The sequence below is a fragment of the Globicephala melas genome, chromosome 1 (genome assembly GCF_963455315.2).
Source record: "Globicephala melas chromosome 1, mGloMel1.2, whole genome shotgun sequence".
Taxonomy (NCBI): domain Eukaryota; kingdom Metazoa; phylum Chordata; class Mammalia; order Artiodactyla; family Delphinidae; genus Globicephala; species Globicephala melas.
In genome coordinates, this window is record NC_083314.1 from 94,248,339 (window position 1) to 94,267,300 (window position 18,962).

Consider the following 18,962-nt stretch of genomic DNA (forward strand, 5'->3'; position numbering starts at 1 on the left):
TTTCTTTACTTCTATATCGATTTTCTCCAAATAAAAATCTACATTTTATAGAGAACAAAATTATTTTCTCCTTATGCATTCAAGAAATTAATTAATAAATAAATGTCAAATTAATATCCTTATATAGAATCTAAGCTTAAAGGAGAGATTAAGGACAGGTAACAAAATAAGCAATTATTTTTAATCGATCAAAATAATCTTAGTTATGTTCTGAGCCCATGACTTCAGAAAAGCTTACCCTAAGGATATTGTGATGTAGGCAAAGTGTATGCATGGGAATCCTAACCTTTATTTAAGTGCTTCTCTCCTAACTTTCAGGTCTCTTTGACCCCAAGGTATTTTTTATGCTACCTTTGGCTCTAGAAAAATACTGATTATCCTCAATCCCACTATCTAACCACCTTCTGAATACTCAACTATTTTCCTTCCACTCTACACAGGCCAGAATTTCTATTCCCCTTTCCTGTTGAATCTTTCCTGGTGACCAAAATAATAAAATAAATAGATTCATGCTAAAGGGTGGTTACAGCCACCTGTAAGTCTTCCACTCCATTCCATTTTCCTTTAAAAAAACCCACACTGAAAAGATCCATAAACCCAATGGAATTTTGAAGTACTTTATAATTTTTGGAAATCAAACAAAGGACAGAATGTTGTGCTACAGTGCATGTTTTTGTAAAATAATGAACTCATATGATATTGGTAAGAAGAGGAACAATGTCAAAACATAATGTGGAAGTTGATTGATTCATATGTGACCATTCCCATCATCAATATTTAACACCACCAGGTAGCACCCACAGAACACAAAGTACACATACGCAAGTAAATGCAGCTAGCCAGAGGAATATGTCACACCCTACATTCTTCCTCTTGGCTCTGTTCAGCCACATGCTCTATGTCCTAGAAAGGTTTATTAAGCCTTCTCCCCATCTTTGTGCAACTGTTTTGTCTCTGTAACTCTTCCTTACGCTCTTTCATCAAGCTGTCTTATTTACTGCAATGTTTATTTATTAGGGTTAACATCTTTTTAAACTGCTACTATTTTTATTAGAATTAGTGTTCTTAGTGCTCTTGGTTACAAAATTTCATAGATTGTGATGGTCCACCCAACCTAATTTTTCCTTATTTTTAGTGTATAATATTGCAGAATGTGAAGGTTTTTACAAATACATATATCACGCGATTGCAGGAATGCCTGTAAAGTATTTAAAAATGTGTGGGGAGGATTTCTTTCCATCTCACTTTCCTTTTTCTGTCCTTCCTTTCCTTGCAGGGGACAGCCTATAGAAAGAGAAGGAGGAATTCTGCCCTCCCCGCCCCCAGTTCTATCTATGTATTCTAAATTTCTAAGTGATCGTTTTTAGAGTTAAAAAGCTATCCAACTGAAATCTCACCAGTCTTTCCCCAAAGTTATTACTATCAATAATGATGAATTTAATTATCAAAGCTCTCCAAGGAGCACAATTCCAATGCTACTGTTGATACCTGAATTTTTATGAAAATTCTCTGTGTTTTGTTAGGTTTAGATGCTTTGTTTCAAATCTTTCCCTATAAGCACATATGATATATGAGAAATAGTCTCATTATGTCCTTCCTTCCTCTTTATCATCACCTTAAACTATTTTCACACGCTTTTGGAAGGGGTCTGGCAATCTACAACTCTACGGTTGTGTTTAAGATGCAATTAGGGCCTGTTCTAGGCTTACAAAGAGCTGCAGAATATTCAAGGTTTCCTCAAGATTGTCTACATGTCTGAGTTTGTCACACATTCAGAAATCTTGATTCTACAAAGTGTAAAATGCTGTAGGTTGGCTAAAAGGATGAGATCCAATCAGCTTTCCATCCATATGAATAACTTTGGACATCACATTTCACAGAAAATAAAGGGGGCGTACATCAGGGTCCTCTGGCCTTTTCTCCAACCTCCTCACCCTCAGAACTATTGCAGGTATTCCAAAAAGGAGGAAAATATCTTAATGCCAGAAAGTATTAGAAGAGAACAAAGATACCTAAATTCCAACAAAACATTAATATTTATTGAGAGGGACAAATCAAGAAAAAACTGGGTTATGGAAATGAAGCCAGATATAAAGCTAAAAACAAAAAGTGCAAGTGAACTATAAATTTGGCTCAACTTTCTAGTAGCCAGTGAGAAGGGTCATCTACCCAAAATATTGTGTCTGTTAGCTGAAACAAACCAGTTATATAGAGGACATAGATTTATTTTTGGAACTAACACCATAGAGAAATTTTTCTCTGAGGAGCTCATAATCTATGTGATGATAAGGAGTATTTTTGCACTTGGGCGAAATTTTAAGAATGAAATTGATAAGAGGGCTGGCTTCCTATCCTTGCTTCAGCAGGGGTAAGATTTAGTTGGAATGAAATCTTTCCAGTATAAAGAATGAATGCAGATTATTGATGTAGGTAATTCTACTCCCCACCATACCCCAATTTTTTGAGAGTAGGATCTGCTTACTTAACTGTTAGTTGGTGTTTATTAAACCATTAAATGAATGACCGCCTGGTCAGATGTCTCTCTGCTGTCCAGCATCAAGTACCAAGTAGAATGGCAGAGTTTGTCTACCTTTGCTACTATGTTGAGGATTCAGTCCCCTGGGGGAGCCTCAGAAAGTGCCACATTTGATTAGTTCTGTTAGGGGAATGGGAACAGGGAATGCTTCGTGAGTGCCTAGTATTTGTCAACGTGAAGATCCTATATACTGAAGGTGGTGGCTCTTTGAGGCCTGTGAGACAGGTCTCCAGGGAGACTTCCTTAATCTAAGGGGTCTTTTGTGGGTTAGGAATCGAAAGACTTGTGTTAAACTGTCAAGAATTAGTTACATAACCTTAGGCTAAATCCTTCCAAATCTGTGTAACTCCTTTTTCCTAGTATGTAAGGTGAAGATAATTACTTGCCCTCCCTAACACCTACACCACCCAGTCTTTTGCCCATTATTTTTTGTTTATTTTACTTTCTGGTTTATCCTGTGAACATACCTATTTGAAGGAGAAACTATGTTTTACTGGTTTATATCCTAAGCACTTATCACAATGACTATTATATTGTATACCGAATAAAATGTCCATTGGTCCAGTGAGTTAATGAAAATATCTGGAAAGTTTCACAGTGCTAAATAAATGTAAGCTCTTTGAGGAAAGCAGGTAGGACTTCACCATGTTTTTCTCTCCTTAGGGCTGGTAGTTTCTTCCCGTGACCCAAATGACCCTAAGCAATCAGTACCAGTTCATACAGAGCTTGGACAGTGCCTGAATGTTGGTGCATCTCACAACCTCATCCTTCTGGAATAATCCTCACTTCAGGGCTTAGGCTCCTTTGGCTCATCTGGTATCCAGTGTCATACATTGCTCGTCATATACGGCCATGCTCGTACTGTCAAACAACACCTGTAAAAAAATCAAAATGTTGACTAATTTATTCTGAATCACATTTTCTATGTGTCCAGATGCTCCAGGTTTGCATATTACTTTCCCGCAATTACAACAGCAAGAAGTTATTGAGATCTTAGTATGTACCAGGCACTATGTGCTTGCATGTATTAACTCATAGTATCCTCACATTTCTATAGGGCAGGTATGACTGTCACACCATTTGCATGACAGCACTGGAGAAGAAACAGAGGTTAAGTATTTTGCCCAGTCACACGGAGTGGTGGAGCCTAGATTCCAGCATGAGCTGTATGGCTCCAGAGTCCAAGGTTTTAACCACTGTGTTATGTTGCCACATGACTAATGGCTTTAGCTGTATTTTTATGACAATCCATCTTACTTTGGGGAAACAGTAACAATAAGAATTTTAAATTCTGTGTAATTATGAAATACTTACCTTTTACTTCTACAGTTACCCAAAGTTTTAACTGGTATTCCCTTTGTGTGCTTATACTGGCAATACTGTACCCATACAGCAAAGGGATTGTTATAGGAAGCTAAAACAAACACCAGAAATCTACTCAAAACTGTACACTAAAATGCTAAATAAATGTTCAACTTAAAATACAGTTGACCCTAACATAAGGAAGTAATTTATACCTCTAGCTTAAACCAGGCCTAGCTTGCTATGACTGTACCATTTACATGAGCTAACTATCCTAACATCAACATGGTGACAACTACAAATGTATTACTTGCTATTCAAGGATCTTGTAAAGTTGATGATTTTGTACATGTATGTTTCCCTTCATAATGGTAGATCTCATGTGTTGATACCAAATTTTAGAAAATTAGTTGTAATACTTGAATATTTTAATAAGCAATGAATAAAGGAGAAAACTCAGTTAAAATAACAGAACTACGTTAGAGTACTTCAGAAGACCAGTTTTTCACACCTGTTTTCTACTAGCATACAAAAGCTACTAGTAGGAAGAAACCATACATTAAGCATAGTTGAATTATCCTTAAACTATATTCTGTAGGGGCTGTAACACAGTTTTTAAGAACAATATTAAAAAAGGTGAAATCTATAACTCAAACAGTACACAAGACTTACTTCATCTATAAAAATAGAGCGAATGCCAATGCTTTATTTGCCACAGAGATAAGGAGGGAAACATTGGTAAAAATAAATGTGATAACGTGACTCAAACTTCATTACAAATGATTTTCTTAAATTCATAACTTTCACATTAAGCTGAGCTAAAAAGAAAAAAACAAACCCCCAAAAAACACTAAAAAACTTTCACTTGATGAAAGTAGGCCAAATCACATGATCCCTCTGAATGAGGGAGTTTAATTTTCTAGCTGAGAAGATATTTTCCCTAATTTAGTAAGCTTAAATAATTCACCCATGATGATAAATAAGCCCTTGGGTCAGGATCAGAAGAAACCTCCTGTATCAGTTTATTTTTAAGCAGTACACAAAAATTTTATTATGGAACATTTTCTTGGTTAAATCTTAAGAGTAAAGACAATTAAAACATCCATACTACTTCACCATCTTTCAGGTCTTTTTCTCCTAAATGTACCTTCTAGATTTCTTAGGTGTGCTGTACAATTCCTTAGGGTGCTAAAGTTGATGAACACCTTACTCCATTAAGTGAAATAAAACTTCACTTAATGGAGTAAGGTGTTCATCAACTTTAGCACCCTAAGGAAGTGTTATTTAAACTTTGTCCTCATTCTCCTCTCCCACGTTACCAGTAGTAAAATTTATTTAAAAAACAATGAGAAAGAAATACCGTAGCCTAGAGGCACCTGGGAAGGAAGGGAATATGGCTCAGGAGAGATATTAGTCATATTGGAGATTTATGGAGTCTAATTGTAAACCCCTTTACCCCCTCCCTGGTTTTAGACTTAGGGTGTGAGGTGTCTGGGATGTGCATGGAGCCTTCACAAACTGACATTTTCTTCCTTTTTTTCCCCCTTTTTTGCATGAAACAAAAGAAATACAAGTGCTTGGTACTACGTGCTTTTGAGGCTTAAAGGGCCATTAATAAACACGCTGTTTCGGTCGTTGAGGGGGATCGAAATCACTTTTTAATAAATATCGCCAGAAGAATCTCCTCGAAGGGAGACTGAAGTTATTCTCCCTCCCCAGGAGCCCTAAGGGGAAAGGGAGACGGAAGATAATGTCCCCTACTTGCACGTGAGATTTCCCTTTCTCCTCCGACCCCCCTCCGCCTCTACCGCGCAGGTCTGGCCGCCTCGGGAGGTAGCTGGGAGAGAAAGCCACGCTCAGTCCTCCATGGCAAAGTCTTTGGTCTTTTCCTCCTGGTCGCCCACTTTGTAGCGCAGCAGCACGCGTAGGTGACGGTGGTTGTCCTGAGAGGGCAGCAGCGTGATCTCTCCGGAAACGTCCGTATCTTGCTCCACTTGCACAGGCTCGTTCAGGTAGAGGAGTGCCTGCTTCCAGTGCGTGACTGGGTGAAAAGGCGAGGTGGACAGCACCAGGGGTTTCTCCGAGTCCCCTCCGGGGAAGGTCACCTGGAACCAGATGGCAAAGCCGTGCATGTGAGCCGAGCCGTAGCAGCTGAAGCGGAAGCGCCCACCCACCCCCGCTTCCAGCTCCTGCTCCAGGCCGGCGCGGGCCAGCTCCAGCTGAGCAAAGCACTGCGGCCGGGCCAGCACATCCTCGCCGGACAGGCCTTGCACCACGATTTCTGAGTGGCCCATGAGGCAGCGCGTGGCGAAGCTCTCCAGGCAGCTCATGTCCACACCGTAGAGCTGCTTCATCTGGCTCCAGAAGCTTAGGCGCAACTCCAGCATCTGGTCGCTGATGGGCGCCACGAAGAGCTCGGCGGAAGCCGGCAGTAGAAGACCGCCCTCCTTCAGCCACTTGGTCCGCGCGTGGAGCACAGAGCTCAGCATGGACTCGTGTAGGAGTCCGCAGCCCATCCACTCGCTCACGATGGCATCCACCTGCTCCGGCAACTCCACCGTCTCCACTGGCCCCGGCAGGACGTGCACCCGGTCCTCCAGCCCGTTGAGCCGCACCACCTCCCGGGCCTGTTGCCAGATGTCGCTGGCCTCCACCGCGTACACGCGCCGGGCCCCGGCCTGGGCACAGAAGATGCTGAGAATGCCGGTGCCCGCGCCCACGTCCAGCACGGTCTTGCCCCGCAGCGCTGCCCAGTTCCGCAGAATGCCCAGGCGGTAGGCATCGGTGCGGACGCGGTCGGCAATCATCTCCTCGTGGACCGATACATCCGAGTAGCACTGGTAGTACAGCTGGTCTCGCTCCCGCCTAGTCCTCCGGGGTCGTGGCAGGGCCACCTCCAGCTCTCCGCCATCTTCCTCTTCAGTTCCCTCCCCTCCTTCGCCGCCGCCCCCCGACTCAAGCTTTCTTCTCTTGGGCTGCGACATCTTGGCGGCTCGGGCCGGCTCCCGGCGTGCGTTGCGCGACGCGGCGGGAGCTCTAGGAAGCGGGGGCTTCTGGTATTTGTAGTGCGCGCTCGTGCCGCCCGCTTTTGGCGGGGCACCGGGCGAGTGCCCGCCAGATGCCTCTGAGCTGAACTCTGCTTTTTTACCTGCTGCTTTGGTGTCGTGGAATCCTTCTCCCACCACGCCGCACCCATATTCTATGATTCTTTACGTTCCTTCTCCTTCCCTTAGATCCTCGATTCTCTTTTGCTTTCACTCCCTTCCTGAAGTGGACACGCCCACTTAAAACTAATAAATCCATGTTCTGTCATGTCTACTCAACTCCCAGATTTTTTATTACACAGAATTATCTGGGCGGCACTGTTCATACACTACCGCCTCATCTGGACAGTTACAACTCTTAGAGCTCTCCAAACGTGGAGATTTGGAAATTGCACTACATGTTTTTCTTCTCTGTTTTCAGGGGAGTTAGGATGCAAAGGTGTAAATGGAACAAAGTTTTCAGGGGAGTTAGGATGCAAAGGTGTAAATGGAACAAAGTAAAAACCCAACAGTGTAAAACCCTGGTTCGGATTCCAGTGAGACCACAAATAAATGGAATGATTAGGGCAAGCTATATAACTACTCTTGCCTTCAGTTACCCATTCACCAGCAACAAAGAATCTTCAATGCAGTTGAAAAATTAAGTTTCTGGTCTCTATTTTAGCAGAATGGTTACTTGGCTCTTAGTCCTGCTCTGGTAATTCTGTGGCTCATTCAAGAGTTAAATCTTGGAAAGGTTCAAACCAAGGAGCAGTTGAAAAGCAACAGTGGTGTGATACAGTGAAACCCATTGCCAGGTGTATTCTGGTAACCAATTATTTTTTTTCCCCCAGAGGTAACTGAATCCTTCATCCCCTGTGATCACTTCTCTACTTCAACTCATTTTTTCCTGTGTGTCTCCTTGTCTGGGCGAGATTGGTACTCCCCTCTTCCTCTTTCATTTTCCTTTCAGTCAACTATCAGCTGTTAATCTCTTTCCTCTTGGTTGTTCATAGTAGAAATAAAATACATTTTAAAATACATGTGATGTCTATATGGGTGTCTGTGTTCTTCACAAGTAAGGTGAGAAAAAATTTTCTCCCAGCTTAAAAAAATCACACGAAGAAAATTGACTTTTATTTTCTTGTAGTCTCAAACTATGTCTTTTAAACCAATGAGCCTGTATTCCTTATCTGGGGGAAAAGTTCCTTCACCCCATTCTCTCTATTAATCTGTCATTGAATGAAATAGGCTGATTGACCTGACATCCTCAGCTGTACTTCTAACTCAGGGCTTTCTGGCTGCTCATAAGAATCCTCTGTGGAGCTTTTAAAAAATACCTATGCCTGTGTCCCACTTCAAACTAATTAAATCAGAGCCACTCCAGTGGAGCTTGCGCATATAGTTTTAAAAGCTACCCAGGGAGTTTGTGCAGCCAGAGTGAGAAATGTTCTTAATGATTTTAGTTAAATCTTGCTCCATTATTTTCATTGGGTAAATTATCTTTTTTCAGTGGCCTGGGCTCAGCCATTTAAGGCTAAAAATCCTCAGAGCATTTCCTCTCTGCCCAGTTTGATATCTTGTTTTCAGAAAATAGAGGCCCAGAGCAGGACATGGGATTAGAGTTGAAAATGTGACTGCTTCAATATATTACTTCTAGGCTGTTGATTAGTGTATACTTCTCCCATTCTTTCTGTCCTCAAAATCTTTTCCTCCCTCTTTTAAATGCATTGACTCCTCTACCCTATTTCCAATTCACTGACTTGTGGTCTTTTTTAAGAAATATCTGAATATAAGTTTTGTTGGTTCTACTTCCAAAATATCTGAGTCCATCTTCTTTTCTCCTTATCCACTGCCTACACCTAGTCTAATTTCCCATTTTTGCTTGTATGGAAATCAGTCTCCTAAGAGATCTCTCAACTTCTAATCATACTCCTGTCTAATCCATTCTCCACAGAGCTACAAGAATGAGTTTTTAAAAATCTAAATTGGACCATGTTATTCTCCAGTAACTTCTTCTTCCAGTTACTGAAACAATCCAGTAACTTCCCAGCTTATCTCATACTTCTCTTCCCAGCTCCCTGTTGGGCTCAATATATACAGGCCTTCCACCTTTTTTCTGTCTTAAGTCTATACATACGCTCTTCCAGGACCTGGAAGATTGTTTTTCTTTTTCTTTTTTTTTGTGGTACGTGGGCCTCTCACTGTTGTGGCCTCTCCCGTTGTGGAGCACAGGCTCCGGATGCGCAGGCTCAGCGGCCATGGCTCACAGGCCCAGCAGCTCCACGGTATGTGGGATCTTCCTGGACCAGGGCATGAACCCGCGTCCCCTGCATCGGCAGGCGGACTCAACCACTGCGCCACCAGGGAAGTCCAAGATTGGTTTTCTTCTTAGCACTTCACTTCAGTCGCTCCTCATCTGTCAGGCCTCAACTTAAATATTACCGCCTAAGAAGGTCCTTCCCTGGCTACTTTAAATACTATTTTCTAACTCAAGACACTGTTTATTTCCTTCATAGCTTTTATTATTAGCTGAGTGTATGTAATTTGTCTATTTGTTTTTTGTAAAATATAAACTCCAGGAGACTTGGACTTTTGTTTCCCCATTATTGTAGTTCCTAGCACTAGAACAGAGCCTGACATGTACAGAGTGTTTAATAGTCTTCAGTGAAGACTGTTGTGGAAGCAATTAAATTGTTATTCATAGGGGAAGGAGAAGAGAGTTTTGCTTTTTGTAGTGCAGTGTGACAATTTGACTCTGGTAAACTCTGAGATAAATCCAGATATAGATCAAATTTAGGATAATCCCAGATGTGAGATGATTCCCTTTCCAAACTCTCATAACCCTTTTAGATAGAATAATGGTAAGCCCTAATTTTATGTCCAGATTAGAGAGAAAATGGCCTGTGGCACTTTCCTTTCCTGCACTCTGGCTTGATACGGAGAGCGATTTCTTTACTCATCTTTTCTACCACACTGAGTTGTTTTAGTAAGAAGGAGACCAGATCGTAGTCCTTCTCTAAGCATTGCAGCTCAGCAGCTAACCACCTGGATGGGAGAAGAATTGGAGCTGTGCTGGCAGAGTGTTCTTTGTGTTTTCATGCCAGTGGTCTACTCACCACATCTATTCAATGTGAAAACCCATAGTTTTTCAAACAAATGGATCTTGAAATTGATTTAATACACCTTCACCAGCATTAAAAAAATAGAATAGAAAATATCAAATACACAAAATGAATAAAGGTGAGTATTACTTCATAAAACTTGTTTCAGTTAAGTATACTCTCTCTCTCTCTCTCTCTCTATATATATATATTTCTTGCTACAGTTCACAGTTAAAAGTTATTCTCCAAAAACAGTGTAAACTTTAATATTTTTGTAACTTTGCTTTGAGTATGGTACTGCTTTGCCTCTCACTTATCTTTTTAGGTAGTCCTCAAATGTTATCATTTTTTGGTAGCTTTTCAACCAGTCTGTGGCCCAATAATCCTTATATATGACTTTTTTCACTCATCCTCTTGTACCAGAGCTATTTGTACATATGGCTTTTCCATGCTAGACAATGGACATTTGAACGCCAAGATTTTTTTATTTCTCACTTTTATATTAAGAATCTAGCATATTGTGCTGGAATCTGAACCATTTGCACATTCCAGATTGGCAGTCCTGAGTACACATAGGATCATAGATGTGTTTTGTATGACTGTGAGAACCATGGTCGATTTCTGCATCACACACATTCATGCATTTATCTAATCATTCATTTATTCAACAAACATTCTGGATTTCTACTCTGCACTAAGTATTCTAGAAACAGGGGACATATCAATAAACAAAAAGACAAAAAGCCTTACCCTATGGGGCTTCCCTGGTGGCGCAGTGGTTGAGAGTCCGCCTGCCGATGCAGGGGATACGGGTTCGTGTCCCGGTCTGGGGAGATCCCACATGCCGCGGAGCGGCCGGGCCCGCGAGCCATGGACGCTGGGCCTGCGCGTCTGGATCCTGTGCTCAGCAACGGGAGAGGCCACAGCAGTGAGAGGCCTGCGTAACGCAAAAAAGAAAAAAAAAAAGAAAAGAAATCCTTACCCCTAAAGAGCTTATATTTTTGTATTAATGTTATGTTATCTATTAATCTTATTTTTTTGTTTCTGTTTTTACTTAAGTAAAGTATTATACTGCTTTTTTTTTTTTTTTTTTTTTTGGCGGTACGCAGGCCTGTCACTGTTGTGGCTTCTCCTGTTGCGGAGCACAGGCTCCGGACACGCAGGCTCAGCGGCTATGGCTCACGGGCCCAGCCGCTCTGCGGCATGTGGGATCTTCCCGGACCGGGGCACAAACCCGTGTCCCTTGCATCGGCAGGCGGACTCTCAACCACTGCACCACCAGGTAAGCCCTATACTGCTTTTAACTATCAACTTTCTTTCTTGTATTATTTTACCTTGGGTCCTGATGTGATTTCCTCCCACAAATACTTATTTCTAATTTCTTTTTCTCTTTAATTTGAAGGGCTGTTGTTTAAAAGTGTGTTTTAAAGCCTAGTATATAGAGCTGCAATGAATGTTGTGGTACTTGACTCTTTTTGAATTATGGTTTTCTCAGGGTATATGCCCAGTAGTGGGATTCCTGGATCGTATGGTAGTTCTATTTTTAGTTTTTTAAGGAACCTCCATACAGTTCTCCATAGTGGCTGTATCAATTTACATTCCCACCAACAGTGCAAGAGGGTTCCCTTTTCTGCACACCCTACCAGCATTTATTGTTTGTAGATATTTTGTTGATGGCCATTCTGACTGGTGTGAGGTGATACCTCATTGTAGTTTTGATTTGCATTTCTCTAGTGATTAGTGACGTTGAGCATCCTTTCATGTGCTTGTTGGCCATCTGTATATCTTCTTTGGAGAAATGTCTATTTAGGTCTTCTGCCCATTTTTGGATTGGGTTGTTTTCTCTTTTGATATTGAGCTGCATGAGCTGCTTGTAAATTTTGGAGATTAAGCCTTTGTCAGTTGCTTCATTTGCAAACATTTTCTCCCATTCTGAGGGTTGTCTTTTCGGAGGGAGGAGATATGGGGATGTATGTATACATATAGCTGATTCACTTTGTTATACAGCAGAAACTAACACAACGTGGTAAAGCAATTATACTCCAATAAAGATGTTAAAAAAAAAAAAAAGCCTAGTATAAGAGTTGAAGGTAGTTCCTTTAGAATTTCAAGAATTAATTATAATTCTCAAAGTGTGTGTTGGGAAAGGGTAAAGGAACAATGATGAACAATGTTATAAATATCTCTTTGACATGAATATTCATTAAATGATGCAGTTCTTGCCATGGTGCAGTTACTTGGAAGCTGCCAGCATAGAAAGAGGCACTTCTGTCAAAAAAAAATCCTTTATAGAAAATGAACACAAAAGGTGGTGATTTTTGTATTTAAACAAATTGGAACATCAAACATAAAAAGCCTAGGTATATGTTACTCTCTTGATGTGTGTAGTGTCTTTTAGATCCATGGTATATTGGCCCAAATATTAAACCTAATACTAAAACAGATGAATAGCAAATTCATAGCTCCCTGATGATATTATTATAAGTAGTTGTAATTCTTTTAAAAAATGTGTGTATTGAATTGTTTCAGTAGTGACAACAGGGATATTATGAATTTAATCCATAATTAGTGATTCAGTTTAAATTTACTGAGCCCTCTTAGTGTATTGAATATGGCATTTTAACAATTTCAAGTGTAAATATTGGTTATGACATTTTAACAATTTCTGCTATAAATCAGGCCACTATATTGAAAATAGTACAGAAAAACAGGAACGTAAATTATAATATGGGAAAAGTAATGTATTGGTGCATCTATGGAAATAAGCATTTGCACACCTGCCCCAGGAGTAATAAGAATCAGGTAGTTTAATGAAAATCAGGTATTACGGTTAATTAGTAACATTTAATAAGATCTTCCTCTCTCTTTTTTTTTTTTTCTTTTATGAAAACCTTTAATATGAAAGGAAGCCAGCCATTTGCTTGTATCAGATGCTTACGTTCTCATAGCATTTTGCAACTGAGGGCATTTAAAGTGCACGGAAGTAATGTAGTCATGGCAGACTTGTGATGCTCAAACAGTATCGGCATCACCTGGGAAATTGTTAGAATCACACAGTCATGAACCCCACTCTGTAACTAATGAATTAGAATCTCTGAGGTTGGGGTTCTGCAGTCTTTATTCTAACAGTCCTTCAGGAGATTCCAAGAACACTGAAACTTGAGAACCACTGCACTAGACAATCTGAAGACTGCTAGGACCAGCGTGAGGCCATGTAGAGACTATGGAATGGGTCTATTATTTTTCCAACTGCTGTAAAACAAATTACTACAAATTTAGCCACTTAAAACAACAAACATTTTTTATCTCATGGTGTCTGTGGGTCAGGAGTTCAGGCACTGCCTCCCCAGAACGTCTGCAAGGTTGTAATCAGGGTGTCTGCCTGGCTTTAGTCCTTTCTGGAGCTTGGGATTCTCTCCCAGTCATGTGGTTGCTGTTCCTTGCAGCCATAGGACTGAGGTTTCCCTCTTTTCCTGATTGTCAGATGGAGGGTATTTTAGCTCCTAGAAGCTGCTGGCAGTTCCCTGCCACAGGGCCATTTCCCAGGCTCTCTCACAACACTTGCAGCTTACTTCTTCAAGACTAGTAGAAGAAGTTGTTTTATCTCAGGGAGGGTCCTATTCCAAATAATTTCCTTGCCTCTCACCTCCCCAGGATAATCTCCTTTTTCATTAATTCAAAATCAACTGATTTGGGATTTCTATTACATCTGTTAAATAATGCTTTCAGCTGAAGAATATAGCTCCGGGTAAAGAGACCAAGGGTGTATTCCCACTAAAGTTTGATAGATATCGCAAAATATCTTAAAATTATTCTGTGTCTCAGAGAACTATGGGTATGGCTCATGGCATGGGGAGATGACCAGATCAAATAGATCAGAAACAGTTTTAAAAAAGCTGTACACCATATCTGAGCCAAAGATTATAATACAGCACAGTTTGCCTTAGTCACCCTTGAGTTTCTGAACCCTGCCATGTGAAAAAAAAATCATACCACATATAGTGTATGTAGTGGCTACTTTTTTAGGCTGGGTCCAAGAAGAGAAGACTCCTGGAATGAAGCCAAGCTGAGCTGAGCCTAAATGAACCCAGTAGACTGCAGCTCTCATGTAATGGAAGCAAGAAACAAAAAACTTTTGTTGTTGCAAGCTACTGAGATATTGGTGTTATTTGTTACTGCAGCAAAAAACAAAGCTGACTAATACAAATATACATACAGAATGAATGATCATTGTAGCACCACTACCCAGATCAAGACATAAAACATTACCAGTGTCATAACTGTACCTGTGTCCCTCCAGTCCTGTACTTTTTCCCTTTCCCAAGGTAAGTATCCTGATAATACCATAAAACATTCAGTGACAAAAGTCTCTGCTTTTATGGAGTTTATATTTTAGGGAATAATCTCTAATTCTCAAAACGTATGAGGTGGTTATCAGTAACCCTATTTTCTCAGTTTGGAAAACCAAGGCACATAGCAGTTATGTCCATCACTTATTTATCTTTTCTACTGGATTGTAAATTCCTTTTAGACAGGAACCAATTTCCTTTATCTTCCCACAGTTTAGTGTAGCATCATACATATAGTCACAATATTAATTATTTTGATGACAATTAACATTTATTTCCTGCTTACTATGTACCAGATACAACTCGATTTTCATAAAACCTCTGTAGTAGGTATTATTATTAATCCCTTTAGAGATCAGAAAATAAGCAAAAAGAGGCTGACTTGTCATAGGTCTAGATTATTTTGCTCTATATATGTGTGTTGAAATTGATCCATGTGATTGCACATAGCAGTACTTTCTTCACTTATATTGCTGTATAGTGTTCAGTTCTCAGCTCCCTCTAAAGCCACAATGGATCATACTATACTATACCTATGGATGACTTTGCATAGAGGAGGTACCCGAGCTTCTCATTTCTTCCATCTCTGTTCTGCAGCTTCTCTATTTCTATATATCAAAGGAAAAAAGCAAGTTAGACATCATATTTTTATCTAATATCTGCCTGTGTTTTACTCAGAAGAGTTGTGGTGTGGGAATTGGAAGTGAAGCTGTAGTAGACTGACTGTATATAAGAACCTTAATTGATTTAATAATATTGTAAATCAACTATACTTCAATAAAAAGAAAAAATAGAGTGAAGTTCAGTTTAAAGAAAAAGAATATTATTTGGTTTATTCACTTAATATTGTTGAGCTCCTACTTCTAGCACTGTGCTGGGCTTTAAGAAAGAGAGGAGGATGCAGTCTCTTTGTTCACCATAAGGAGCTCACAATTGTTGGAGGAGGTCATTCAAAGGACTTTACTGACTGTTGACCCATAAGCCGGACTTGGGCAATCAGAGGCTCCTTATACTCTCTCCTGCACTTGGAATGTATGTTCTGCCCATTGTTCCCATAGTCAGAGCAATATCCAGGATGTAGCTTTAAGAAAGTAAGATTGAGACCATCTGTACTGTGTACACGACTGAACCCCATTAAAGCCTTTAGATAAAGTTTAAGATTTTGGCAGACAGGTATGGAGATCCACTCACCTTGTGGCCACCTAAGACAAGCCTTGTATGTGAATCCCCTTGCTTATTAAACCTGCCAACGACCAATTTGGATTCATCTGCCTGATTCTTTGGTCTCTCCTCACTCTCTGTGTAGGAGGCTAGTTGCAGGTTTCACCAGGGTAGCTCCCAGGTTTAGGAACCAACAGTTGGTGAGCCAACCAGGAGACCAAAGAAATGAGCCATGAAAAAGAGACATCCCAAGGGGAAATCCAGAGATCGCCATTGACCTCTGTATGGGAAGGGGTTAGATGATTGTGGACTGTGTGTGTGTACAGAATGTACAGCTACTGTGGCAAAAAAGGGGAGCGAATGGCCGTGCAGGGGGCTGACCTCTACTGTGGACAGGTTGCTGGCCACTGAAGCCCAACTAGAGGCTGAAGCTTGAGTTAGAAAGCAGGAAGAAGAGCTGCGGTTAGAGAAGGATGTGTGGTTGTCCACTACTCTGCTAGCTTCGGGGCTGGCAGACAAGATGGGAGAGCAGGATAAGAAGTTGGAGAACTTAGCGTGCCATTTGCAAAGGTAGGAGGGCTCAACCTAGAGGATAGGTGGTGAACCCTCAAAAAAGTAAAGGCCCAGACACTACCATAAAGTTTTTGGGAGTCATATGGTCAGGTAAGATGTGTATTGTCCCAGAAGCTCTGATTGACAAGATGCAAGCCTATCCAATCCCTAAGAGCATTCAATGCAAGCCTTTGTAGATGTGGGAGGTTTGGAAGACTTTTACTCCCTCCTGTGCTGACTGCCTCCATCCCTTATACTGCCTGCTAAAGAAAGGGCACATGTGGAACTGGGAATCAGAGCAACAAGTCATCTTTGAGAAGGCAAAAATACTAATAAAACAGATAAAAGTTCTGGGCATCTTCCAAGCAGGGCTACCATTTGAGTTGTTAAATGTATCTGTGACTTAGGAAGGTATGGGTTGGGCACTGTGGCAATAACAACAGAAGAGGGTACCCCTAGGTTTTGGTTTCAGCTCTAGAAGGGGACAGAAACCTGATAGACCCCCCCATAGAGCAACACTCCTAGCAGTGTACACAGCACTCCTCCCGGCAGAGCCTCCTATGAAGGAACAACATATCATAGTAAGAACTTCCCTTTCTCTCAAGAGATAGGTTGAGAATATGTTCCATTGACCCATCTCTGCCATGGCTTAAACTCCCACGTTGACTTAATGGCATGCCTGTTTGCAGCAGGGGAGCACCCTGTATGCCAACCCCTGTCTATGGCTTGGACAATGGGAAACCAAGGGGTGGATGATTGTGAATAAGCCCTTGTGGGGTCAGGATGTATGGAGAGCATTTGGGTTTGCCTGCAAGAGCCTGAAGTAGTCCTCACTGTCTTCCACATCCTGTCTCATAAGGCACTGACACCCCCTTGGCAATCAGGAAGCTGATGCCCTTGCTCCAGTATAATCCCTAACAACTGACCCTTCAGCCGATACAGCAGATTGGATGCGTAGAAAGAGTGGCCACTCTAGTGCCTGGGTGTGATGGCATATTGTCAAGGATGCCCAGTTGCCTTTGAAATACAGTGGCTTGTTTCATGTACTAACAGTATGTCCTGTGTGTTCTAAACAATAACCAAGGCAACTACCAAAGAGTTTGGGGCCACTCACTGGAGTTCCCAAATGGTGAGGGATTGGCAAATTTTGATTATATTGGCCTCCTTCCTCTGACTGAGGGTTCTAAATATGCCCTGGTTTGTGTGGACACTACATCTGGCCTAACTCAAGTTTTCCCCTGTCACCATGCAAACCAGGCTGCAACCATTAGGGGATCAGAGAAGCTGAGTACCATATGGATACTCCCGTGGAATAGTCACATTTCAAAGGTCATGATATGCAGGACTAGGCAGAAGACTATGACACTGAATGGAAGTTCCACCTCTTCTATAACCTGCAAGCTGCTATGTTAGTAGAAAGGAAAAATGAAATAGTAAACCAGCAAATTAAATTACTAATAGGTAAAACTGCCTTGGTCTGGTGGACTAAAGTACTATCCCAGACTTTAATACATTTGAAAGATCAACTATAGGGCATATTGCCCCATATGCCAGATTGGGAATCCTTGCCAAATACCCAATGCCATAAAGGTTTGGACGTCTTGAAGACAATTATTGCCTTGGTTCTCTTGTGGTTTTTGTGCTGTGCTGCTGAGAGTACAAAGCTCCATCATGCCTGGGAAAGACATTATCCTTGGCAATGGGAAGTTCCACTGGGATGTGTGAATTACTTCATACCTCTGGGTGAGGAGGAACTATGCAATCTCCACTGGGATCCTATTGTCTTGCTGCAAGCTGGACCTATTGAAACATACTATACCTGGAATGGAACATGTACCATTGAAAGAGGGGGAAAAATGAGAGTCCCGATCTGGTACATCCCACACCAAGCCCATCTCCTCATGCCTGATGGGGCTGCCTCCTCTGGCCAACAGGTATGGTATGTACAACCAGGTCAAATTCTTAAAGCTGCAGTCACATTAACATCTAAGGATTAGTCCACAAGTGTAAATCTTAAAAGGGGAAGATCTTCCCATACAAGTTTCTACTAAATCTGTCATTTTGGCCTTAGGCTTCTGCTGCTACTCTGTTGTCTGGCCACAGGATGGACACCTAATGGAAATACCTTTTTACAGTGGGCCCACTAGTATGCCTGACAAAGGAATCAATCCAACTGTTGGGTATTGTGGGAAGCTGCCCTTCTTTAGCTCATCAGGATTACCATAGTGGGCATTGCCACTCCAGGCAGAGAATTAGAAGGCCCTAAAGCAGTATATTAAGGTAGAACAAGTTAGGACTAGTACTCTTAATTCATCCGGCAATACTTGATCAACCAATCAAGTATCAACCAATACTTCATCCAGAGACATGACCTGTGGCTTGAATATCAGTAACACTTGGCATGGGTATTCTTTTTCTGTCAATCGGACTACACAGGCAGCCCATCACTCTGCTGACCAGAAGGGTCCTAAAACTACCACCACTAGAGCTGTAGGTGGTTACACTTAGATTTGGGATGGGTTCATGTGGCTCACCCTGGGTCATGGACATTTGAACCCAGGCACCCCTATGTTGGGAACAGATGAATCACTCTAAACAGAACCAACCCAATTGTACCAGGAATATGGAATGGATATCACCAAAACTGTGTAGTCATGCTGTCACGTGAAAGGATAGTGACTGGTTTGGCAATCATTGGTTGTGACCGCCAGGTATTTGTTGGGGAACCCGAATGGAACCCAGTAGCTGTGTAGCGCAAATCTTTGGCCATGACTTTCACCTGGGTGGTTGGGCCACTGTGCTCTATCTAGGTCTTCCCTGGGCACAGGGGAGAATCCACCCCAAAGTAACAAAAATTGTCAAACCCCCTCTCCTCAAGGCCAGATGGGCACATTCTGTTTTCCACTGGTACAATCACTTGGCTGCCATCTTTGTT

At 41.5% G+C, this 18,962-nt stretch overlaps 1 protein-coding gene across 1 annotated transcript; it reads right to left on the reverse strand.

The window, feature by feature from the left end:
• Positions 1–603: 603 nt before the first annotated feature.
• Positions 604–6,854, reverse strand: PRMT6 (protein arginine methyltransferase 6). Its single transcript, XM_060301886.1, has 2 exons — positions 5,600–6,854; positions 604–3,411 (listed from the first exon to the last, which is right to left on the reverse strand). Exon 1 carries the CDS (start codon positions 6,820–6,822, stop codon positions 5,695–5,697), a length of 1,128 nt encoding a protein of 375 aa, XP_060157869.1. The 5' UTR covers positions 6,823–6,854; the 3' UTR covers positions 604–3,411; positions 5,600–5,694.
• Between the last annotated feature and the right edge of the window lie 12,108 nt (positions 6,855–18,962).